The sequence below is a fragment of the Saimiri boliviensis genome, chromosome 9, assembly GCF_048565385.1.
Source record: "Saimiri boliviensis isolate mSaiBol1 chromosome 9, mSaiBol1.pri, whole genome shotgun sequence".
NCBI classification, from domain to species: Eukaryota; Metazoa; Chordata; class Mammalia; order Primates; family Cebidae; genus Saimiri; species Saimiri boliviensis.
Window position 1 is genome coordinate 35262658 of NC_133457.1, and position 27968 is coordinate 35290625.

At 35.8% G+C, this 27968-nt stretch overlaps 1 protein-coding gene across 1 annotated transcript in view; it reads left to right on the top strand.

Annotated features, from left to right (window-relative positions):
- KCNH8 (potassium voltage-gated channel subfamily H member 8) overlaps nt 1-27968 on the top strand; it is a 340011-nt gene that overhangs the window by 130991 nt on the left and 181052 nt on the right. The window contains exon 3 of the mRNA XM_003924923.4: nt 9258-9389. Coding sequence (XP_003924972.2) covers nt 9258-9389 — 132 coding nt within the window. The remainder of the gene's footprint in view (nt 1-9257; nt 9390-27968) is intronic.

Consider the following 27968-nt stretch of genomic DNA (forward strand, 5'->3'; position numbering starts at 1 on the left):
CAGGAGAAGGGGGCACAGATGATATTCTGCCAAAAATATAAGAGGTAAAATATACTGATTGTGTCAACTCAGAATGTGCCTCTCTTATCTCTGGTTACAGGAGAGTAACTGGCTGGTGGCTCCAGCTGCGTTCCTCTGAAATGCATCACCAGATTGGCCAAAGTTTTCATGGGCTACTTCCAGCCAATGACTGAGTGAGGCAGGGTTGCTAAGACAGGTCTGTTCCTGGGAAATGAGGAACTGCTTAGAACTGTGCTGCAATCTAGACACTTCCTTTCATTCAGTTCTTCTTCCCTCTTCTCTCCTTCACTTGACATCAAAACTGCATCATGGTCTTCTCATAGTTTGCGTCTAAGAAGACCTGGACTGACACATAAATAGTTCATTAATATTCAAAAGCAACATTAAGTAGCATTTTCATGAATAGTTCTTTAAGAGTGTCATGCCACAATTCTACACCCTCTTCTTTCACACTTTCCTGCATTTCTCCTTTTACCCTGCTCTCCTTTTTCTATTTTCCTATAGCATTTAAGACCTTCTAATAAACTATAGAATTTACTGATACAGTGCATTTATAACTTTTTTTTTCACTTCAATTAAAATATAAGTCCTTTCAGGGATAAGACAGAGTCCATTCTGTTTTGCTCACTGATGTATCCAAACAGTTAACAAGAGTTAATAATATCCGCTGAATGAATGATTAACTTTATGTCCAATTGCTTGCAATGTAATTTCCAAATGTTTTCTTTTGGATCCTAAACTAGATAATCCCAGAGTCCCAGATCCTTATAACAATGCTGAGTTCATATAGACATTATGTTTATTGGCACCAACAATTATTCTTACTGCTCTGCAAAGGCCGTAGATTCCTCCAACTAAAGCCTTGTGCAATTAGAGAGGGTTAACTTAATCCTCCAATTCTCATTTAAAGCAAGTTCTTTCTCACTGAACAATTGCAAGTTTGAAGAAATTTTAAATTGCTTTTCTTAAAAGTATCAAGAGAGTGAGTTTGTTTCAGTGTCTTGTTCTCAGAAAGAGGTGGCTTAGAAGTAGCAATCATGAAACCAAACCTGTCAGATCAGACATTTTTCTGCCCGCTACCAATTGTCCATCACATCTGGCCTTCTTTTCTCCAAAAGATCATTGAAAAGATAGAGTCGCGACTCAGACATTGATTGGGGCTCAGTTCTCTGTTATTTCCAGTCTTAGAAGATGACAGAGGATGTTGCTATGTATCCTACACAGAGCTGCCATGGTGTACAGAGCACCATTTCTAAAGCTTCCTAAGAGCAAGAAGCAGAAACATATTGGGAGGCAGAGGCATGCAGAAGCTTTGTGATTGAAGTCAGAATATGATGCCACATGCATTAGCAACCTAAGTAACTACACTTAGATATTGTAATCACAAAGCTTTTATAAGTACATTTTCTCTATCTCAACCTGGGACTGGCAGCAGCACCAGTGGTGTTTTTCTGATCCCATTCTCACTGGATACTCAAGCAAATTTACAAATTAACACCATGTATATCTCAACAAAGGATTTTTTCAGTCTTAAACTAAATAGCTGAATCTTGTTTTAAACAGTGGTTCTACTCTTATTCTTGGTTTAAGAGTGAAATTCTTTTTATTATAAAAAGGCTTTACTGCACCTTTTTCTCTTAAAATAGGATTTTTTTAAAGCATGTGTATAATCATGTCCTATAGGATGTGTAGAAAAGAGAATTAAATTGACTTGAAACTCAATATTTAAAACATTTTCCATAGAAGAGGATCATTCCCAGAATATTACATTAATAGTAAAGCAAAATTAGAAAATCAAAACTCAGACTTGTGTTTAAATTCAAGTCCTTTACACGTCTGTCATGTGACCTCAAAAAAATACTACACATCTCAATCTCTACAACTCTAAAATATAGTTCAGTGCAGTAAAATGGTGATCAGGTTGATCAGTGGGAAATTTAGATATAATACATGCAAGACATGTTGCACAATATTGGCACATAATACTCTTAATAGTTACTATGTTAGCACATAATACACACTCAATCTCACTAGGTCTTTTCTGCGTGTATTATTTTCAGGGCCTCTTGATCTCTGTTTCTCATTGGACTATACTCAATTGTTCCATTTCCTCCTATAAAACTATAACTGCTGAATTTGTGTTTAACTGTACATGAAAAATCCTTTCAATTGTAGGTAAGAATTATCTGTGTTTACCATGCGTACAAATTGGGTTTTTTCTTAAAGCAAGTATTAGTTCTACTGGTCAATAACCCCAGTTAATTTGTTGAACAAGGATACTGGACATACTGACTAGATCACGTCTGAGGGATATTTTTGTGCCTGAAGTTTCCAGGCTCCTCCTGTTCCTAATTATCTGAGATTTCTGAGAAGTGGGTATACATACACCTGGGAAATGAATAAAGTACTTTTATTTAAGGAGAAAGGTAACTTAGATCAAAATGAAAAGGGAATAAAAACTTGGCACATTTTAATCAGTTTAAGCATAACTTGATTTCCCTTCCCTTTCTTTCCTTTCCCTTCCCTTCCCTTCTCTTCCATTCCTTCCCTCCTCTCTCTCTGTCAGATATTCTGACTTAACACTTTTCTCAAAAGTTTGAAATGGCCGGGCGCGGTGGCTCAAGCCTGTAATCCCAGCACTTTGGGAGGCCGAGGCGGGTGGATCACGAGGTCAAGAGATCGAGACCATCCCGGTCAACATAGTGAAACCCCGTCTCTACTAAAAATACAAAAAATTAGCTGGGCATGGTGGCACGTGCCTGTAATCCCAGCTACTCAGGAGGCTGAGGCAGGAGAATTGCCTGAACCCAGGAGGCGGAGGTTGCGATGAGCCGAGATAGCGCCATTGCACTCCAGCCTGGGTAACAAGAGCAAAACTCTGTCTCAAAAAAAAAAAAAAAAAAAAAAAAAGTTTGAAATGGAAGTATCCATTAGAACTTGTTTTTCAAATTATCAAGAATATATATTAAAAATTTTTTCCCTAGAAATATGACCTTATCATTCTTATTGCTCCAGTTTTGAACTCGTTACATCTCCACCCCACATCACTGGAGTTGACAGAATCCCACTATATATTTCTTCATGCTTATTCTGAAAAACTTGAAAATAAAGTGGGTTTTTTTGGGGGGGTAAATTTACAATCTACCATTGTGGATTTTATGTGTATTCTGCCCGTCTTTTTTTCAATTCAACGTTGTATGTGTGTTCTGCCCATCTTTTTTTTTTTTTTTAACACAAAAAGAAATTTAAAACACAATGTGTTTTATTTTTCATTAAGCATTGACATGAAGGGTGTCCTTAGCCACCACCCAGTTCAGGGAGTTCTACAGCTGTCTCTCAGTTCATCTCCTGTCTACCCCATGCTTCCCTCCCCTGTTACACAAGGGGTCAGGGCCCCAGTACCATTTACTTTGTCTCACTAGTATCCTGGAGCATTTGGAGGAAGGGTATTGACCCAATATAAATTCAGTGAGGACTGACCAAAGACTTACAGTCTATATGGACTGCACTGTAGATAGATGGTCCCTGGAAGAAATGTTCACTGCAGATAAGATGAAGCCTTTACCTGGTATTTTCTAAAGAACCATTACTTTCATCTGTTAGGATAGTACAAACATCAGGAAGAGCTGGTGAGGGTGCTGTAAACACTTATTTCACTTATTTGCCAAGCAGCTCTGGGTATTCTAGGGAACTTCTACCTCCTTTGTAAAATGACAGGTTTTTAAAATTTATCTCTTTGCACGTCCATCACACTCCTGTATTTTCTATTCCCTTGAAATACACCTTCCATATTGATTAATATCTGGAATGTTGTGCTGATTTGAACAAACAGTGAAAAGCCCTCAGGTATTTTTCATCAGGATCCTGTATTTTCAAAGCTTGTTGATAGCAGCATGGGAGGAAGACTAGAGACAGAAAGAACACTTTGGAAAAGTGGGCAAGAGATGACTGAAACCAGAACAAAACAGTAGCAAATATGATAAAGAGGAGGGGCAACTCAAAGCTTTCTGGTAGATTCTGTTAGGACTGAATTACTGCCCCACTCTTTCTGCTAAGGAAATGAGTGTCCCATCACCCAGCCACGATTCATAGCAGCCTTGTTTCCTCACCTGCAGCCCTTTCCCACTCCCACCCAAATGTGTGTGTGTGTGTGTGGTGTGTGTGTGGGGTGTGTGTGTGTGTGTTTGTGTATTCTTCTCTGGACTAATTTCTAAAAACTGGCAAGCTTGTTATTTTATCTTTAAGTAGCACTGAGACAATGGTTGCAGAAAACAAGACTCGTCAGACCTAATGTGAAGTAAGCGGAACACCTGAAAATGTTTAGGTCACATAACACTAATGCTCTTGGGATATTATGTTATTGTTGTGATAATTTCAAAAAATAAAGATGGCATATATTTATCACTAAAAGTTTATTCAAAATCCTGCTTGATATTAGAAACAAGAAAACATAAAATGATTCTATGTCTCACTTTGACCTATTGTGTTATATTGAGCAATGCAACTATTTCCCATCATGACAGCACAGTCATTAAAGAGAATGGGACCACTCACAACTCAATTTTCCTTATACCTACATCTCCTTGTATTCAGTTATTAAACCATGAAGTCACACTAGAAACATTATTATTAGTTAGCTATTATTAGTTTTTGTCTACTGACAAGTATCTTTTAATGGTGCCTGGAAAGCGTATGAGTTCTCTTACAGTTATAAATATTAGCAAAAATTAGTATAGCCACTATGAAGAACAGTACGGAATGATCCTCAAAAACCCACAAATAAAGCTTCCATATAATGCAGCAATTCCATTTCGAGGTATATATCCAAAAGAAAGGAAATAAACATATGAAAGGGATATCTGTACTCCCATATTTATTGCAGCACTATTTACAACATCCAAGTTATGAAATTAACCTGAGTGTTCATCAAAGGGTGGATAGACAAAGAAAGTGTGGTATATATATACACAATGGAATATTATTTGGCCATAAAAAAGAATGAAATTCTGTCATTTGCAGAAACATTGATGGAACTGGAGGACCTTATGTTGAGTGACATAAGCCAAGCACAGAAAGATAAATGTTGCATGTTCTCATTCATATTTGGGAGCTAAAAAAGTAGATCTTACGAAGATAGAGACTAGATTGTTGGTTACCTCGACTAGGAAGGGGAGACAAGGGGATGAAGGGAAAAATATCTATAAAGATATTTATTACCACTGAACTGTACATTTAAAAATGGTAAAAATGGGCTGCACATGGTAGCTTATGCCTGTAATTCAAGCACTTGAGAGTCCAAGGTGGGAGGATCCCTTGAGGCCCAGAATTTGAGACCAGCCTGGGAAACATAGTGAGACCCCCATCTCTACAAAACAATTAAAAACTAGCCAGGCATGGTGGTGCACGTCTGTAGTCCTAGCTAGTTGGGAGGCTGAGGTGGCAGGATTCCTTGATTCTAAAGTAGGCTATGATCATGCCATTGCACTCCCACCTGTGTGACAGAGTAAGACTTTCTCTTAAACACCAAAAAGGCACAGATGGTAAACTATATACGTAAGTTTTACCTCAATAAAAAGAAATAAACAAACAAAAATATTAGTAAGTCAAATCATCCTGCATTTTTGGTTCCCAATCAATAAAAAGAAAGTACCAAAATGGAGACAAGGGATATTCCACCAGATTTAAGCTTTTGTGTAACTGTTTATTCAATTCCAAAAGTAGATTTTTCCATGTAAGGTAAAAACCTTGTTTTCTCTCCACAATTGTATTTATCCATAGAAATTTAAGGTGTCATTAACCTAAATTCTGTCAGAGCCTCATCTGTGTTGGCACTCTCCAACTCACATGATAATTACTGCTGCTATATAAAGAAGGAGTTAAACTTTTCATGAAATGTCTGCCCTCTAACTCTGCTCTTAAAATCATTCACATCTCTGAATTTGAGGCTGAGGGACTTGCAGCTTCCCATTTTAGCCCTAAGAGAGATTTGTTGCACTGAGCCTGAATTGCTCTTGACGGAAAGAGTTGATCATCGTTGAGTCCACAGGTAAGTGAGGAAGAGCCAGATTCCTGGAGAATAACTTGAATCATTGCATTCATAAGAGGTTGAAGGTGTCATTAGAGTTCAGGGTGGGGGCTTGCTGTAAAGATTTAGGAAAGCAGAGAAGCAAAGGATGAGTGAGCATGCTAAGTGTAAAGGGTCCTGCACTGAACATGATTTGTAGCTTTTGGCATCTATTATCTTTCTAGAAGAAAACACAATCTGTATATGCTTTGCTCTCTTCTAAAGTTGAGAAAGAAAAGCATAAATATACCTGAAGCTATATTTGTAAGGTTGTTGGTGTAAATAAATCTGGAGGGGCAGTTGAAAGGAAAAAAAAAGGAGGGAGGGAAGAAGGGAGGGAAAGAGGGAGGGAGAGAGAAAGCTAGGCAGGCAGGAAGTCAAGAAGGAAGGAGGGAGGGGGTAGGAGGAGGGGAGCGGGAGGGGAGGGGAAGGTAGGGGTGGTAAGGGAAGGGAAAGGAAGGAGGGAGGGGAGGAAACAGTTTTTATGCCCTTTACACTGTTTCCCTAATAAACTTTTTTTGTCATATAGGCACTGGGAAGGTAGACCTCAGCCTGATTCATGTAAAATCATTCCAAAGCTTGAATTTAGAAAGATCTGTATTAATGAAGTTTTACTGAATTTATAAAATGTCAGTGATCACATCACTGTAACTTAAAAGACAAATCTCAAAGTAAACTTTCAGTTCTTCCAGAATGTAATGTGAAATGATGGCTGTGCCTCAAGGGCTGATCAGTGAATATTGCCGTATCAACAGCTATTTCCTTGGCTTTCACCTCATGTTGTGCTTTTGCCTCTCCAAAATACGTTGGTGCACCTATGGAAAGGCTCTTTGGAGACAATTGTGATACTTGTCTGAGTACATAAATAAAAGATTTTCAGGAAAATTAATAGCCTTGGTTATGATTTGGTGATGTTCTTGCAAGGTAGTTAAGAGAGAGATGCTTTGAAATGCGAACCAAAATGTCAGATTCATACCATTCTTTGTGTTCCCACTATTACTTTCTCTAAGGTCTGATTATGAGTTTAGCCTGGTGACTCTTTTTGTTTCTATCATAGCTACAGCAAAAGTCCCAGTTCAAAATGGTGACCACAGATAAAATTTGAATTAAGAGCCATTCTGCAGTGATGAGAACGACAGTGTTTTGGTTAGGCGTACAGCTCATTTATGAGGCTTCTCCATGAATCTCAAACATTTGAGTTGATATATTGTCCTAGCATTTTGGGGGGTCACTGTATTCACTACTGGAGTGAAGGATGTGAGAATGTTACAATGAAGGAAACCAAGTTCCAGGTGGGTTAGTTGACTTCCCTATTGTCTCATGGCTAGTTAGTGTTAGAACCATGGTTAGATCCAGGGTCTTCTACAGCCTAGTGATGAGCTATTGAAATGAGATTACCATGGAATAGATATTGGGGCAGATGAATGAAAGGGGATACCATAGGGCTAAGAAAAGAAGGAAAGAAAAAGAAAGAGGAAAGAAAGAAAGAAGGGAAGGAAGGAAGAAGGACTCAAACTTGGGTGAAAACAGAGGAAAAAGCAAACAAGAATATTTTATTATATTCCATGCAAAGTGTATAATATTATGTTATATACAGAACTTATAAGAGTAGCACGTCATACACACATTTATTGCATGTGAATCCAACCGTTATTTTAAACAAATACAGCAGCAGCTACGATAAAATATGACTTTTATATCAGATGGCTCCTAAATATAAAGTAATGGCTTCACTATCTATTCAACTGAAGAAAAAAATGAAAAAAATGATAGATCTCAAGGCCGGATGAATACATCAGCTGTGTCGGAAATTATGAAGTCTAATACAGCATATGCAAAACAAGTCAAAATAACAAGGATATTTCTGACTGTCTTATACTTTTGTCTTATACCCTGACTTTGAAATCAACACCCAAATAAGATGAAAATCTATATTATTGAAGTCTTTTTCCCCTCATCAAAAGAAAACAAGGGAAAATTATGTGTGAATAGATTAATAGCTTAGTTTTAAAGCAACAACAATGTCATTGTCATTTTCAAATATTCCCATCCAGAATGCTTTTCAGTAGGAAATATAGTGCACAATTTTTTTACATAGTCCTAAAATACGTATTTTAAAATGTATTTAAAAGTTGAAAAATAAGCTTTAGGCAAGACCATTTGGCTACTATATTTTGAACTTGAATCTTAATGATATTTCTTGTGGTTTTTGCTCAAAATTGAATTGAATTTGATTATTTCTTCTTCAAATATTTTTTGAAATGTGACATGCATACTGAAAAATACATGTAAGCATTTAAGAACTGAACAGTCCTACATAAACAGCATAAAAATCATGTAACAAAACTTGACCAGCATCCTACCACTCCCAGATCTGAGAGCCTTTCTAATCACAATTTTCCAAAAGTAACCATTAACCTGACTTTTAACATCCTAGATTAATTCTGCTTGTTTCTGTACTTAATGCAAACAAATTCTTATTGCATTCTACTCATTTGTGTTTGTGAACTCATTTGTTGCTCAACATTCTATTAGTGATGGTCATCTATTTGGTTTCAAATGATTGTAAGTAATTCATTCACATTGATGTATAATGCTGTATTGTGAGAATAAATTTTAATACTACCTGCATTTAAAATAGATGTATTTATTTGCAACCAGCCAGCAACGTACGAAGTTCACGTGGCTGTGCATGCTCCCCTAAACTTGATATTTTTTATCTTTTTTATTTTAGCATTCTGTTGGGCAAGCTTTGATTTTTTTAATTGATGAAATAAACCTCTGGCAAATTCATACCAAACAAAGGTCTTTATTGAAAAACCAATGTGTGCTGGGGGTGGGAAGGGGCAATCTCTCATGAAGTGGAATGCTTCAACATCAACAAGTTCAAAGAAGAAATGCAGTTTGAATGATGTAAGCAGAAATGTCTCAGCACAGACAAGTATTTTTGTTTAAAATATTTTTTTTTTTTTTCAGAAAAAGCATTTCCTTTGGAATGAAGAGAGATGCATATATGATAGAAATTTATGGAATCTAAAAACTGACATTTTTAAGATGGAGGGAGTTGTGGGATTGAAGAAAACACTAAGGGCTTTGTTTTTATTATTGATTGAGATTTCCATAGGAAAAAACAGACGGCAATGGTTGATTTGTATTTTTATCACTGTTGCAGGGTCTCCTTTTTGGTGCCTACTGGATATTGTTCCCATAAAGAATGAAAAAGGAGATGTAGTTCTTTTTCTGGCCTCATTCAAAGATATAACAGATACAAAAGTGAAGATTACTCCAGAAGATAAAAAAGAAGGTTGGTACCGTTTTCAGAAACATTGACAGATGGAATAACATTTTGAAACTGTTTACTTAAAAACTCTCGGAGGAAAAAAATGCATTTTTAATGACAGCAACTGATAAATATTCAAAACTGTTAGCAGTCAGTATTTGGTACATATTTCAAAATCACAGAGACTCACATGCATTCACATTCTATTGTCTTTATTATAAAGACTCACTTGTCAGGAACTAGAAGTTCATATTCCTATGCTAATACGATGAGGATGAGAAAACAGTTTTTCACAATATATGGATTAACACCACTTCATTGTATCAGGCAAATATTAATGGATGGGATAAGTAACATTAAGAGGATGTGATCAAAATTACATCTCTCTGTTTCCTCTAGATTGCTGTAGCTCAAAACTTAGATGTGCAAAATTTAGTTTTGTACAAAATTAAAAACTCTAGCTTAGTGGTTGTTAGAATAGACTGTTGCAAACAAACGTGAATCCTGTACCTTATCATCTATAACAATATAATACTTTGTTTTAAGATTTGTTTTAAGACATAAACAAGCTTTTCAGTTATCTTTAAAGGAATCTAAGAATTTGTGTTGTTTATCTTGTATCTTCTGTTTATAATATATTGAGAAATTCCTTGCATTTTATATAAGCTGACAAAAGTTAACACTGAAAAAATGCTGATATTATTTCTTTTAAACAGAAGTAGGATTCTAGTCAGCAGAGAAAAAGTAATTATCCTGTGTGGATTTCCTAAGTAGTAAGTTCTTTTGTAGAACCAGCTACTTGACATTTCAACAGCTATGACTTTTTAGGAGTAGACTCTTTTATTTCAGCTCTTTTTTTAAAATGGGTATGATTGTTTTCAATACATTATATCTCTTGAAATGACAGCCCAAATGAACAGCTATTATCGTTTGGTACTCTCATTTCTAGCATTTGAAATCCTTGCAAATGCATGTCTGTTTTGCTCTATATTGGCATGACTAAATTCTGTGATTTGTTTTAAATATGCAAGGGAGAGCCACCTAAAAATTAAAGTTACTTGAATTTTAGAGCAAATGTAATACATGTCCAATGTAAGTTCCACAAAGTTAAGTATGGAACTTGGTGTGTACAGTTTTTGCTTTTAGTATTTTCTTTGTAATACAGAAATATAAAGGGTAAGGATTTTTTGAATAAAATTATTCAAATATATAAATATATAGTCATATTATGTGTATTCACAAATATGTGTGGATAAGTAGAAATATAACACAGTCCTTAGAAAGAAATACATGCCTTTTTTTTTTTTTTTGCTTGAAAGGAGGCAGTTTTATTAACCTTTAACTGACTTGTTTTGAATATGAGGACCATGCCTAATGGTTTTATACAAATTCTTTAATCATCTTTGTCTTATGTTCCTTATGTGTCTTGATAGGGGAGAAATCCCCATCTTGGTGGACTGCAATGAATAAAATCAGTGAAGAAGACCTTTTCATTTGGAGTTCGAGAGAGCTCAATAAAAATACTCATTTTTACCACCCATGTTCTCAATCAGCTGAAAAAGAAACATGAGTAGATTGGAGACCAAAATATCACCTTTATTTCTGATGAAACTTATAAAGAACAGGAAATATCTCTACTTGCAAGTAGGCGTCCTTCTAGTGAGCTCTAGTTTTAGGCAAAGTTGTCCCTCAGTCAAAAAGCTAGACTGAGGCCAAAGCAGAGCCTCTCTCTGTGTAACTTAATGTCTGGAAGACCAAAGCAGAACAGTTGCTCCCTGAGAAGAGGGAAGACAAAGGGTACATCCTATATATGTCCATATCACTTTCCAAACATAATCAAATTATGTTTTTCTTCTATCCCTGGAAATAACTGAGTTAAGGAGTACAGAGAGGCTAGCATGTCACACTAGTAGAGCTGCTTGCACTTGAAAGATTACACCTGTCATTTGGAAATGAAGGACATACATTTGAACACTGTGGAACCAATAAAAAACTAAGCCAAAGTTCTATCTTAAAAATGAGTTTTACATTTGTATTTAAGTAGATCTATTAAATTATGCTCAATAATATTCTCATTTTGTTTAGGGAATATGTACAATGTAAAGACTATCTCTTACAAGATTTAAATAAAAATATCAACAAGACACTTTTAACATTAATTATATTATGCACAATGTGATTTAATTTTTTTGAAATATTTGCTAGCAAATCCCTAGGTATTATCTCAACATTATCTCATATGAAATTATTACTTCTAATATATATTGAACATTCAAGAACAGTTTTTTCTATTGCTACCTTATTATAAATGTTCCATAAAAGTATATAGCATTTTTAGAAAGACAGAGTAACTATTTTAAGTCACCATGCTTATAAAATGATAATTTTAAAATGGCCAATAATTTGGGAGGCCAAGACAGGAGGACTGCTTGACAAGAGAAGTTTGATACCAGCTTGAGCAACATAGGGAGACCATATCTTTACCAAAAATAAATAACAATAAAATAAAAAATTATCCAGGTCATGGCAGTCCACATTTGTGGTCCAAGCTATTTGAGAGGCTGAGGTGAGAGGATCACTTGAGACCAGGAGGTGAGTGCTACAGTGAATGGTGATCACACTTCTGCATTCTAGCCTGGGTGACAGAGTGAGACCCTGTCTCAATAAAAGAAAAAGAAATAGAATATATATTTGTACCTACACTTAATGGAAAAAAACAGCTTAAAATTTACTAATTGATAGTATGTCTTGCAGTTAAAACTCATCAATTGATGGCATGTCTTGCAGGAAAGGCACACCCTAACATATGATATTTTTAAAACTTCCAAATGAGTGTTTGATTATTAAACTGTCACCACGTAACTATAGCAGTATTGTGTCATAACATTAAAAAACATATAAATGAGTACATGACCTGACCCAGTGTTGCATCTTCTGCAGATGCATCACTGAAGTTCATCTAAGTTGTATAAATAAGGTTCATGTTAATTAAACTAATTAATACTGAGGTTCATATGGTGGACTTCATTTAAGAGATATAGATGGCATGGACTTCTATTAAAATAGTTTAATCATTTATCTATGTTTTGGGGGAGTTTATTTTAAATAAGGAAGAACATGTTTTATAGAAGAGGCTAACAAGGTATGAATACAATGTAGGCCTTTTATTAATGAACAGTATTCTTGGAAAATTAGCACAAAATTCAGACCACTACTTGTACGTACAATAGCTTTCAGCTAGAGGATCTGAGGGTATGTCTGTCTGTGTGTGTGTGTGTGTGTGTGTGAGAGAGAGAGAGAGAGAGAGAGAGAGAAAGAGAGAGAGGAGAAACTTCAGCAGAAATCTGATGATTTTTATCACTTTTAAAACTACCTTTCTTTTTGGCACATATTTTACTTCTATTCCAAAAATAGTGTGTATGTCACTAACTTCTATGTCCATGTCAAGTGTTACTTATGGAGTGAATTTAACATGAGGCTCTGTTTATATCTTCCTTTATCAGTTAAGAAATATTTTGATATAAAATTTGGATTTATATATCAATCAGCTTGGCAATTGAGGTTCTTTTGTTGCTGATCAGATATCTTGGCTGGTGATTAAATATGTCCTTTTTATTAAAAAATTAAGAAAGAAAAAGAATGTCTACTTAATACAAGAAGCCAGGGTAGGCAAAGTGTTTTTGGATACAAGGTCCTCAATGGTGGGAAAGGATTAGGAAAAACATTAACAGGGACGAGAACGGAGGGTCTTTGAATGGAGTGATTCAGAGGAAATTGTTTCCTTTGAGAGAAGAAAAATAGTCTCAGAAGGAAGCTTTAATTTTTTTAATTAAAATTAGTTTTTAAAATTATATTTAAAATTTAATATAAGTTTAAACAGGGATTAACAACATATGAAATAATTCAAAAATATTTATTGAGAACTCACTCTGAGCCCAGTATTGCATTAGCATTTGGGGCTGTCAAAATGAAGACAATATGCTTGAAAACATCTTAGGTCTCAGCTTAAATCCTTTCCACTGAATGTTGGCTGTTAGGCCTTCTGGAAGCTGCTTACTGTCTCAGAAACTAAGTTTCCTCATCTGTAAAATGAGGTACCCATACATATCTTCTACATTTGTTATAGGTTTATAAGAGATAATATATGCAATTCACATAGCACAGGGAATGCAGAATATGCTCAATAAAAGATGTGGTCATGGTTGTTACGTTCTATAGGATTTATAAAAACACCTAGCTCTTGTTGAGTCTCTGCTTCATGCTAAGTGCTTCACATAGATTATTTCATTTACTTCTCATAATTCTGTGAAATAAGCATTATTTCCGTTCCCATTTATTGATGAGTTAAAATAACTTGATAAAGTTGACATAGTAAAAAAAAAATGGGTAACCTAGGATTTACACTAATGCAGCCAAACCTCAGAGCCTACATGATGCTTTTTCTCCCTCACTTGCCCTTCACAAAGTGCTCATAATCTTATGGTGAACACAGATCCAGTATTTGCAATATAGTATGTTCAGTGATAGTAGAATGACAGAAATAATAAAATCTTCTCAGACAAGGAAACAAGATAGGGTGAGACAGTGAGAGGCAGAGCAGAGTCAGGAGAACTTCACAGGAGAAATAATATTGAAGCAAACCTTGAAAGATGATTTGTGTGTGGAGTAAAACTAAAAGGAAAGAATGTTAACTTTAGGTGATGAAACAGCAAGTAGTTGACCTTTGTTCATAAGAAAAGTCATGAAGTTGAAGTTCAACCCTAAGGAGTTTAGGTGGCATGCAGATATATTGCAGAGTTAGAATAGGTCGTCCTTGACAAGAAATGAAGGAAAAGGAGAGCTTTTGGAATCCTGTTTCTGGTTTAAGGGCTATTATGAACTGATTCATGCCACTCCCAAATGTATATGTTGAAGCCTTTACCCCCAGTATCTCAGAATGGAACTATATAGAGATGAGACTTTTGAATAAGTTAAAATGAAGCTGTCAGAGTTGCCCCTAATCCAGTCTGACTGCGTCCTTATAAGAGATTAGAACAAACAAAAAGACACCAGGGGTGTGAAAGCACAGAGGGACTGCTGACCATGGGAATAGAACAGCTGTGTGTCCTCAGGAAACTAACCTGTCAAACCAACCTTAATCCTGAATTTCTAGCTGCCAAAACTATAAAAAAATAAATTTCTTTTGTTTAGGCCACCCAGTCTGAGATATAGTCTCTCTTTGTGTCATTGGGGGATTCGTTCCACTACATCCTGACGTTACCATAATCCATTAATGCTTAAGTTCCTCATACAAAATGGTGTAGTATTTTGCACATTCTCTTTTATGCTTTAAAAAAATGCCAGATATAGGTGATGAGGAGGAAGGCAGCAAACCACATTGCCATGTATGTACCTATGCAACAATTTTGCATGTTCTTCACATGTACCCCAAAACCTAAAACACAATAAAATATATATTTAAAAGAAATCTCTAGAGTACTTATAATGCCTAATGCAATGTAAATGCTGTGAAAATGGTTTTTATGTTGTATTATTTAGGAAATAATGACAAGAAAAAAGCCTATACATGTTTAGTACAAATGAAACCATCCATTATTTTTCTGAATATTTTTGATCCATACTTGGTTGAATCTGTGGATGTGGAACCTACAGATACAGAGAGCTGATTGCATTTTGTTATAGCAGCCCTAGCAAACAGAATTAATGACTTTAATCTAGATGGTAAATGCAGAAGAGAAATAAGTTTCTGAGGAACATTAATGAATTCAGTATTGCGTCTATTGTTTGAGGTTTCTATGCACAGCGTGTAGGCAAATAGACATGTGGGTCAGGTGATTAAGAGAGAGTTATGGACTGAAGGCATAGATTTGATAGCCATCAATATATTGAAGGTAATGCAAAGCAAAATGGTCATAGATGAGATTATTTAGGAATTCTAAAGAGAGCTTCAAGAGGAGGGAGGAAAGAAGCAGGTCAAGGGTAGGACCCTGGATCATACTAATATTTGAGGAACCAGGGAAAGTATCAGTAAAGGAGATAGATTAATAACGGTGAGGCGTTAGAGGGAAACAGAGCCAGAAGTCATAGAGATATTAAGTAAGATGAGGAAAGAGATGTGCCCATGGGGTTTTACAACTGAAAAATTACAGGATTGCTGCTAAAAGCAGTTCTGAGAGACAGCTGGGAGATAAATCAATAATGAGAATTCTACTAACTTTCCAACACTTTGGGTCATCACTCCTAAATTATTAAATTTAAGGAGACACATCACTTCTAAATTATTAAAATTAAGGAGACACAACTGTACTACCTTCCTATATGCTCTTAGCTCGTGTAAGTAGATTTTTAAGTTCAAATTACTTAAGAATCAGCTTATTAAGTTCCCTAAAGACCACTTTCTAATTACCATTTCACCTTCGAACTTTTTTGAAACTTGGGGACAAGTTAAGCTGGTCTGTTTATTTTCAGCTCACACTCTTCTTTCTTGTTACCCAGGTCCTCAAATTTTCCTTCACTTGGAATCTGTCTTTGTCACCTTATTCATCATGAAAATCCCACTTGTTTTCTGTACAGTTAGATTTTCCCTATCTACTTCAGCTCATAGTAAGTGTCCTTCCCTTAAAAAGCTCTGTTCTTTGCTGCTGGAGTCATCCTTCTAAATCTTCTTGCAGCGGTGTATCCAACTTCTTTATCTTGTCATTCCCAAATCATTATGGGCCTTGAAGATGGCTTATGGTTTCATTCTGTACATTTCCTACATTGCCTACATTCCTACATTTCATAATAGAAACTGAGTAAATAACTTATTAATTAACTGTATTGACTCTCACCTGTGTGACAGTGCTTAATGTCTTTTAAAAGTTTCTTTCCTCAGCATTCAGTTGCGTTTGTGTCAATTTTCCAAACATTTTTCACAGCAGTTCATTCATTATGTTAATTTGGTTTTACATTCAAATCAGTTGAGTATAATAATACATGCCTTGTTTTTCCAGGCACAGAGCCCAATGAAATTATTTTTGTTTATTTCTTGTCGAGTGTCACAGATTTGCTTTGGAATGATGGTTGATGCTAGCTTATTCATTATGTGGTAACAACATCAGTTATCATAGAATGAGAGGATTTCAATCACAATTTCTAAAAAGCGAGCACTTCAAATTTGTCTTGAGAATTTAGGGGTTGATGTGTGAAGTTTTTCATGTTATCTCTAGTGGTAATACAAATCAAGATTCCAATGCAGTGGTATTTCTTGGTAGCCTAACTGGCAAGCCACAACAGGTTGGCATTGTTAGTTACAGTGACAAAAGTTTTGTGTTGCATATACCATTGCCTATTACTAAATGACTTCAGAAAAAAAAATAAAAATCCATTGTCTTAGCTACAAGAACCTGCAAACCTAACACAAGATTAAAAAGTAAAGGCTTATTTTCCTCATATTTCAAAGAGCATGGGACTGAGCAGTCTGTGGTGGGCACAGTGAGTCTGCAGTACTGGTGGGTACTCAGGCTTTTTTGGCCTTTCTGCTGTGCTGTCCTTTATGTGCTGTTTTTCTTCATCCTGCTTGTCACCTGATGGTTGCAAGATGCATGCTGCACCTTTAGAACTCATTTTGGTGGTACAGACAATAAGAAGAGTGAAGGACAAAAGGCAACGGCTTCTTTCTATGAGGATTCACCTTTGTTTGTAGGGAGAAATGTCTTTCCCCTTGCCTTTCTCTCCTGCCAATGATTTCTGTCAACATGGCATTTACTATAATTTTGTCACATGGCCGTGGCCATTTCTTGCTGCAAGGAATGCCAGTAAATCAAGGTTTGGGTTTTTTTTTTAAGCCTTTGTGTCTCTAAAATAGCAATAACCAAAAGAGAAAGAGTCTTGGAATGAGATTGAGTCAGGCAATCTAGAGTATCTATCAAGGTATCTACTGATTCTCCATATGCTAGACATATTATCCAAGGATCATACAATGTAGAAGAATGAGACTTAGAGTGATAAGCAAACTGCCCAATGCTTAGGTGCTATGAAGAGGTGGAGACAGAGTGAAGACCAGGACTATCTGGTCTCATAGCTTATGTATTTCCATTATAGCACAGGGGGGCCTCCAATGAAACAAATGAGAGGAAACTGGAAATGAAGTGGAAAGAAAGCTGGGCTTATCTCAGTTCCTTCCCCAAACCCCTACGAGCAATTGCTATTGAAACCGAGCTCCTGTCTCAATTATTTTTACTGTTCTCATTTCTTATTTAAAATCTTTACTATTCAAAGTGTGGTCAGAGAGCCTGATACATTAGCATCACCTGGGAGCTCACTGGAAATGCAGAATCTCAGGCCCTACTTCAGACCTTCGGTTCTGCTTTTCAAGGAGATACCCAGGTCACTCACATGCATATCCAAGAAGCCCTGTGACTTATACATTTCTTAGAAAGGCTTCCCCAACCATCCAGACTAAACTAATTCATCTTCAGCCACTCCATTACATCACCTTGTTCATTGTTTTATAGCATGTATGCCTATCTGAAACAACATTACTCAAAAGTTGGTTTTTATTGTAATTGTTTTCTGTTCCACTAAAATTTAGGCTTCATCAAGGAACAGACTTTGCTTTCACTGAGGATCTTATCTAACTCTTACAGATAGAAAGTCTGATACATAATAAGTGTTCAATAAATATTTGATAGATGGATGATGAGTATGTGAATTCATAAATGACGTCTAATTTAGAATACTTGGCTCTTTAGAGATAGATAACAATATAGAATTCTTGCTGCTGCAAAATAACCAGATAATAATTATAAAAGCTGCATGTCTCAGGTACACATTCTAATCACTGTATTGTTTGGCTTTGTGCTGCATGATTTAATTCAAAGGCAACTTTTCATATATTTACCTTAGTCTTAACCTCTCTACATTTATTCTTACTGCTGATATTGCTAGTATTCTATTTAAGCCCTTTGAGTTTAAATAGAATCTCTGTTGTTGGTTAATTTTTTGTTCTTAGTGACGCTTCTGTTGTTAAGTTTCCAAGAATCTCAATTTGGTTAAAATTTTGAAGATAATTGAAGTTATTCATTTTAAAAAATAAAAATCGTCCCCAAAAGGCCAGACATTAAGTGACTGATCAGATGTTAATTAAATCTAGGATGGTTGTTATGTACTTCAAATATTTTAATTTTCAATGTGGAACATTGCAATAATGTTCCTTTCACTTGCTGAAGTATTCTGCCTGATTTTTTTTTGTTTGCATAATGGAAAAAGCACATGCAAAATTTCTAATAAAGAGAAGCTACCTGATGAGATAATTATTATAAAAATTGATACTTTATCCCAGGAAATAGATTTCTGCCTCTGGGACATCTATACCAACTCTTTATAAGATTTGTGATGACACTGAAACTGAAGAGCCCATATAGATGCTTAAATTGATTTAAAAATTTTAAGCACATTTAAATTTTATTGTATTACCTGTATTTAAAAATGATCTTTGGAGTTTTTTTTTTTTTTCACATATTTGCTAATCTCTTTTTCTCCCAAAACCTTTTAAAGACAAATAATGCAAACTAGGGTTCATAAACAAAGTTGTCTTTAGAGACCAGGGGATGATGTATTGAGAAAGATGTTGTCATAGGCTGTGGTAAGGACTAGGCATAATCGTGACGGCATGCTTCACCAAGTCATTCCATTTGAAAGAAAAATTTTAAATATCTGCAGCCAGTCCAAATACTCTCATGGATTGCATTTGTTATGATGATGAGTAGCTTGTGATCCTTGGACAAAAACTTTCTGAAGCTGTTATCTTGTTAGCTTTATTTTTTATAAAAGATGTTTCTAGTTGTGTTACTTTAAGATCGAAAGATGGTTTTCACCCTTTTTGGAATTTAATATTAAGAAACTTTTTGTAATGGAATGATTAATTCATTAAAACATCAGGCAAATATGGTATTAAGAAGATTAGGGCCAGGTGCAGTGGCTCACATATGTAATCTCAATTTGGGTGGCCGAAGTGGAAGGACTGTTTGAGCCTAGGACTAGCCTGGGCAACACGGGGGAATACTGTTTCTACAACAACAACAACAACAAAAATGGGGGAAAAAAATTAGCCTGATGTGGTGGTGCATACCTCTGGTACCAGCTACTCAGGGGGCTGAGGTGGGATAATTGCTTGAATTCAGGAGATGGAGCCTGCAATGAGCTGTCATCATGCCACTGTACTCTAGCCTGGGTAACATAGAGAGAGATCCTGTCTCAAATAAATAAATAAGTTCAGGCTGAGAGCTAAAACAGCCAGAGCCATATAACTTGACCCCCTGTATGGATATACATTCTTGACGATGTTCATTATGTCCAGCAATATTGTCCTAGACATTGTTATTAAGGAATATTCCCAGTTTGGGGATTACAGTTGTCATGCTATTGTCATGGATGATAACAGTGTCACTGAGGACAGGCTGGACACCTACAGAAAGGTCTATAGGTAATGTTTCCTTGGACTCCCAGCATTTTCTATGGAATGCTGGGGAGTGGCAGAAGGTACTGTGGGTTTGTGCTTCAGTGGGTGGTGTGGCTAGTGTAGAGTTTTCCTTTTTTTAATATGGGGTTATTGAGGTAGTAGTTTTCCAGTGCAAAAGAAACAGACTATTTGGTACCAAGAACATAGATGCCAATTATTTGGAGAAGTGGCTGGGAAACACTAGGTGCCCTGAATGGGAAAGATAGGGTCCTCAGTTTGGGGGGATTTTGAGTTTAGTTTCGAAGCTCCTTGCTTCAGTAAAAATAATCCGTGCATCCCAGCTAGCTTGTTTTCAGACAGTAGAAAAAAATGTCCAGGAGTCACCCTCTATCAATCTTGCTTATCTCCCCAGTGGGCCTCCCCAAAATTCCATGATGCTTTACATATATTTATATATATTTATTTGACACTTTGTGTGAGGTAACAATTTGACTTATGGACAATATAGATGGTTCAAAGGTAAATGTCTACTGAAATGTTCACATAGTCACTTCAATCTTTTAATATTATACAACGATTCAATTTTATTTGATCTACTTCAAAAATACGTCTTTGAGTTCATGAGAAAAATACAGGCAAACATGATTAGGAGACTGATCCACAATTTGGAGAATGAAAATTTTGCCCAAGTATTCATATCTCAAAGCAAACATTCATATTAAGAATGCTTATGTACTATGAGAGGTGAGCTGAACAAATGTTAACTAGAAAGCTGCTAAAATGACTGATTGCATTGATGAAAAACTTAAGAACTTACAAATGGTGCATATGAGCACACTGGTTTGTGCTCTAGTTTTTTCACATGTTCCTTTTCTCTTCCAGACCATGAGCTCTGTGAAAACAGATGTCATGTCTGATTCACTTTCAATCCCAGTAATTTAGGTTAAGGTGTGAGGAGTTAATTGAGTGGCATTAAAAGATTCAGAGTCTTGTGATTATTTGTAATAAATCTGGAATGATTTTTTTAAAACCTGAAGAAAAGAATATTGAAATGGCAATCCAAGCACTAATCTGAGATTCAGAGGTATGTGAGAATTTTTAAAGGTGTGAGATATCATAAGTAATAGGGGAAAAGAAAGTAACAAAAGAAGAAGAAATAGTAGAAGTATTGAAAACAGTGTGGAGATTCTTTAAAGAACTAAAAGTTGAACTACGGTTTGATCCAGCAATCCCCACTACTGGGCGTCTACCCAAAAAAAAGAAGTCATACAAAAAGATACTTGCACAGCATGTTTATAGCACCATGATTCGCAAGTGCAAAAATATGAAACCAGCCCAAATGCCCATCAATCAATGAGTGGATAAATACGTTGTGACATATATATTCACAATGTGTGTATACAAACATGTGTGTGTGTATACACACACACGCGCGCGCACACACACACACACACACACACACACACACATCATGGAATACTATTCAGTCATAAAATGGAAATAAATAATGGCACCCAGAGCAACCTGGATAGAATTGGAGACCATTATTCTAAGTGAAGTAACTCAGGAATGGAAAACCAAACATCTTATGTTCTCACTCACAAGTGGAAGCTAAACTATGAGAATGCAAAAGCATAAGAATGATACAATGGACTTTGGGGACTTGGAGGAAAGGATGGGAGGGGGTGAGGGATAAAAGACTACAAATTGGGTACAGTGTATACTGTTCAGGTGATGGGTGTACCAAAATCTCACAAATCACTACTAAAGAACTTATTCATGTAACCAAATACCATCTGTTCCCCAAAAACCTATGGAAATTAGATATATATTATTCTTTAAAAGAAAAAGACATGAAAATGAACAACTTATACTTACTACAAATGAAGAAAGCCAGTGAGTCTATTTTAAAAATTAGAAATGGAATATTCCAAGTATATCAGATACAAAATATATCATTTATTAATTCCATCTAAGTGAAAAGATGGAAAAGCATACATATCCAGATGGAATATGAAAGCAAACATATTACAGTATGAGATGGATACTTGAGAATATCAAACTCACATGAAAATGGTTCAGAATAATGTGAGCATTAAGAAATATACTCATAAGTATGGGGAAAAAACTGAGATACCCAGATAGAAGGGAAGAATAGGGCAAAGCTCTTATCACATTGGAGCACAGTTTTGAGAAGCAGCCACTAGAATGGCTGAAATCCTGATTTGATTTTTTAAGTACATGTTCTCTCACATGTTTAGAGTGCTATAATAGGAGCTTAAGGAAGTAGTTAAATGATAAAGCCCAAATGGTACTACAACTATATTTCATCTTATAATAGGATTCAGCAATACCTAGATGATACATTGATGAAAATATGAGTTAACAGCTGGTTTACATAAATTACAAGATAAGTACAGAAAATTAAGCCATGCCATTGGATGATGACTTCCTGAATAGATAGTTCAGCTTTTTATCGAAAGAGGGATTGATTGGCTAAACTGAAGTTACAGTAAAATATATTCCTATTAGTGTTCTGTCATTGCCTTCTGTAAAACAATACGACTTTAGATAAGCTCAAACCTGAGTCTACAGAGGGTATGGCACACCTGGAAAATTGATTTTCAATTTTCTGATTTACCTACAAAGCTCTCAGAAATATGCTGGCTACTGGTGAGTGGAAAAGGGCTAGAAGGTATCTATCACTTCACACATAACCAAAAACAGACAAGCAGTGAACGGAGTTTCTCAAAGCCTCTCTTCAATCAAGTGATTTCATTGGCAGCAATTGGCCAGCATGAGAACTTGAAAGCCACAGATGCTTACCAAGCTCTTCAGAAGAACTAGCCATTTTATTCCGTGTAACAATCTCTAGATTTGTAAATAGGAGATTCAGTGATCACCTATGTTAAAGGAAAGTGTGGTGTGGCTTTTGCTGGTGTTTTTCAAGGTCTCCGCAGGGTGACTATCACTCATGTGCAATTGTACATCACCATTAGAGTCAAAAGATAAAGTTTTAATAGGTAAGAATAATAAATAATAGTGCTGAGAAGAAAAAAAATTTGATTAGCTAGACAGGGACAGCAAAAAAGAGTTACCAGATGACCTAATGTCATGTGATTGGTAATGGCTACCTGGAATTTTACATTGAAAACCTTTCTAAGGTGACATCTTATCTCATAGGAGAAAGGTGTTATGATCAATTATTGAACTCTGCCAAGTCACAGTGATGGAAGAATAGAAGGTAATGGTCACAAGCAAGCAGATATTCACCATACCTGCTGTTGAGAAAAGTATTATCATTCTTATAACAACTCAAACCTTCTCTTGTGAGGTTAACTCTAAATACGAAATTGTGTATCTTTCATATAGTTTTGAAATGAAAATAACCCATCCACTGTGGTTTACAGTTGAGTTATCAAAAATCTATAATTATAAAGAAATGAATTGTAAAACTACAAAGCATGTGATGAGCTAGGGGGTGCAGAAAAGATATCCTGATACAGATTTCTTAAAGTTGCTGCATAAAATAAAAATTTCACAGTATGGCTGTGCTGACAGTTAAGAGAAACAATTAGATTTGAGGGGATAAAAGCATAAATAGGAGAGATGCTTTGGAGTTGGTGAAGGAAGAGACAAATCCTATGTTTTGAGCAGAGTGGGAGATCAAATGAAAGACACCAGCATAAATCTTGGACAACTGAAAGGTGACAAAGATTGTCACTTGGTGTAGGGATGTAGGGAGATTCTAAAAGGGACTTGCTTATTTAAACCCTGATTCTGGGTAGTGCATGAGAAAAGAAAACGAAAACTTTCCTTAAGAATTTCTAATCACAATCTCACAGTCATTTAAGTGTGGGGCCTGCATTCATAACACATGTGGAATATGGAATAATCCTAGCTGAAAATTTTATTTAAAGTGATTCTGGTCAGACACAGTGACTGATGTGCTCCTCAAAATTTCTATTGTAAATCAGGAACAGTGGCTCCCACCTGTAATGTAATCCCAGCCACAGGGGAAGATTGCTTGAGTTTAGATGTTTGAGTGGAGTCTAGATGTTTGAGTGCAGATTGGGGGCAATATAGTGAGACCCCCATTATTGATAAAAAGAAAACAACAGCAACAAAAGATGTCTCTTCTTGTTTTTCATTAACATGGTAGAATAATTTTCATTTCCAAATTAGAGATGATTATTCACATTTTTCAATCTCTACCACAACTCCCCATGACACAATATACCTATGTAACACACCTGCACCTGTATCTTTGACCTTAAAAGTTAAAACAAACAAAAATAAAAATAAAAAATAAAAAAGCATTAATGTGACTATGTATGTCAAATTACAATTTTCTACTTTAACATTTTCCAAAGAGTAGTAGAAGTCATGAATATTGCTGGTGATATACCAGTAGTGACTTTGGATGACTATTTTAAAAAACTATTTTGGATGACTATTGGGAAACCTATTTTAATATGCATTAGAAAACATCATCAGTGCATTTATATTATGAAAATGATATAAATAAAATAAAGAAGTGATTTGGAAGTAAATTTAAAAGAAAATATGGACCAGGTGCAGTGGCTCACGCCTGTAATCCCAGCACTTTGGGAAGCCAAGGTGGGTGGATCACCTAAGGTCAGGAGTTCGAGACCAGCTTGCCCAGCATGGTAAAACCCCATGTCTACTAAAAATACAAAAATTAGGCAGGCATGGTGGCACACACCTGTAGTCCCAACTATTTGGGTGGCTGAGGCAGTAGAATCGCTTGAACCTGGAAGGCAGAGAGTGCAGTGAGCAGAGATCACGCCATTGCATTCAAGCCTGGGTGACAGAGTAAGACTCCATCTCAAAAAAAAAAAAAAAAAGAAAAGGTGAACAGGTGTTATATAAGTAATGGCAAAATAAGGAAGCTAGTATTTGAATGACTAATTTGGGACGCATTCATCAATTATAGGAAGACTCACCATGGGGCAACTTGATGAATACCGAAAGAAGACAGAGAAATGTAGTTAACTTCAGAAGCGTTAAAGCTATGTCTAGCTGTTGATCTGTTTACCTATAACTCAGCGGGGCATGTATAAGCTCCTGCTTTGGAGTATTTTTATCATACAGCTGTGATTGATCTCTGTAATTTAGAAAACAAAAAATATGCTTAAGTAAACCTAGATACCTAGGTGCTCAATATTTAGAAATTTTCAAGATATTTAAGAGTGGAGATTACATAACACTTTACATTGTCTAATAAATAAGTTATATATCCCAGTGATTTCTTTATGAGAGTCCTGGGGAAACATTTAGGTCAGGATATGACTTTTGGTTGATGTTTTTCAAATTTATAGGCATTTAAATGTTATATCCAACCACATTTTCTTTTCAATTGAGAGCTAGAAATTTTATATTTTTAATATTAATTCCAAAAATATTAAAAATTTAACTCCTTTGAGCTTTATTTCATTATTTTCTACTTTTTGCCTTAATCTTTTTTCTTATGTTTTAAAAGCCTTTCTAATATATTTTGCAAGCTACCTGAAATGCTTTAGAGATTAAAAAAAATATCTAACATATATTGAGTGCTTACATGGGGTGTGGGACTGAAGGTTTCAACCCTCTAATCAAGTGGTTGGTTCCTCTGAAAGCCAGCTTCCATTTTTCAGGAGTCACCTCATTAGCAAAATATAAATATGGTTGAAAGAGGCTTATGAATAAAAAAAGATACCCCTCTCACTCCATCACTTCAGAAATTCCAAAAATACTAGGAACCTCTATGCCAGGAACCAAAGAGGAAGACCAAATATATATTTCTTATTGTATTAAAATATCACACATCCATTCTGTTCTATGTAAATTTTAGTAAATTTTAAGGCAATAAACCCATTCTGTAATAATCCTAGCTGACAGGAAATTCTTGTTTAAAGTTTTATTTCTTCATGTAGAAATTAAAGACCATTTTATCATGCTTGAATTATTTGTGAAGAAAACTAAGGGACATGGATGAACCTGGAAGCCATCTCTCTTAGCAAACTGACACAGGAGCAGAAAATCAAACACCGCATGTTGTCACTGATAGGCGGGTGTTGAACAATGAGAACATATGGACACAGGGAGAGGAGCACTACACACTGGAGTCTGTTGGAGGGATATAGGGGAGGGACAGTGGGGGGTGAGGAGTTGGTGGGGGATGGCATGGGGAGAAATGCCAGATATAGGTGAGGGGGAGGAAGGCAGCAAATCACACTGCCACGTTTGTACCTATGCAACAATCTTGCATGTTCTTCACATGTACCCCAAAACCTAAAATGCAATTAAAAATAAATAAAAAATAAAAAGAAAACTAACATTATATGTCCTACTGTCATAAGGTACTTTCCCTCACCAATCATCCCATTAGATTTTCTCAGAAAAAGCACTTAGGAAGGTGTAAAAGAATGAGTATTTCTTCATATCCTTTACAGCCAGTAGAAAACCATCTGATTCTTCTCCTCTGGATAAACTACATGCTTTTCTGCTTCCTACTTAGATTCTCTTCATCTCCAACACTTTATCACATTTGTTACCTTCCTTTAAGCCCTCTTGAAGTTCATTCTATTCCTCTTGAGTCTAGAATAGTACATGCTAATGCATATTATATCTCATCAATACTGAGTTTAATTAAAGAATAGCTTTTCAGTGCCTCCATTTTATGTATTCTACCCCATCAGAATGACTCTTAATATAATTATGACTGTCATTCAAGTCACGAGCCACTATAACCCTTGGGATCATGTCCACTTTATAATTTATAGTCAGTCTTTTATATTATCTTATGATTGCAAAACCTGTAATAACTCCAGCCATACCAAACCTCAATCTGATAGCTTTCATCCACTTACTTCCTCGAGAATATATCAAATTTCAAGATGTACAATCCCCATTTTACTCACGTTTCTTTCTTGGATTAGTGCAATTGGCAAGTTTTAATGATGAATATTTCTATTTACTATACACTATGGCCTGCAAATAAAAATGTCAGAAGTTCTAGATGCAGAGTGAAGTTTATTTGAGGAAACTGACAGATTAGATGCATGCATTTCCAAAACAGCACTAAAACAACACTGAGGAGATTTTTTAAAAGACATAAACCCACAGTTTAAAAATAATAGAAAAGATAGTAAGGACAAAATTTTAGAAGCTGAAAAGCAAACAGATGAGTGTGAATTGACTTAACAGATTGGGGAAACCTAAATCCTAACCAGCAGTGGAAAATTGCTAACAAGCATCATGATTTTCACTATAGGTTGCTTCAAAAGTTTCTCAAAAATACGTAACTCTGGAAGTGATTATGACACAGTAAGACTAAAACCAGAAAGATAAGATGAAAGCATGTTTAAGGAGTGTTTGTATCTATAGATTTACCCCCCTGATATGCACATTGAGACTGTCTTTCCAAAGTTATCAGGTTCCCCGGAAAACAAGATTAGTGGGATCAGCATCTGTGTGGGAAAGGAGGAAAACAAGTGCTAAGCAGAAGTCATTGGGTTCTGAAACAGTCACAAAAAAGGCTTCCTGCCAGGATGACCTTTCAGAATGCTCCTGAGGTGGGTGAAGGACCTGCAAATTTGTAAACACTCACACTGAACAATCCATGTAGGCAAGCTAGCCTTACAAATAGTACATGATCATGGGCAAGGTGATCCTCTTCAACCAAGGGCACTCCCAAGAGCTGGTGAAATAGACCCTTAATTTTTGAGGGGACACGGAGGGCCACAAACTATCCAATGCACCACTTTTTTGCAGACAAGTTGAGGCCTATTTTGTGAAGGTAAAATAGAAAGTCTCTGGACTGAAGAAAATCAGGCAGTACTAGGGAGAAAATAAGCAAAAGTCTATATACCAAATGTTAAGACCCCCAGTCATCTTCCTCAACTTGGCTCCTATAATCCTAGCAGCCAAGAAGTCTAATACCCTCTCAATAAGGCCTTGGAAGAAGATTTTCAAAATAACCTGGACAGCCCATGAGGAAAATTCTCAGTATACTAACATCAAACCTTGTCCATCCATATCACTCTATAGCAATGAACAAATATGACACATCCCACACATGTGCCCAGAACTTCTATTCAGATTTATCTTGCTTCACTTTAAATATGAGCAGATGTAAAAAACTGCCAAGACTTCTGCAG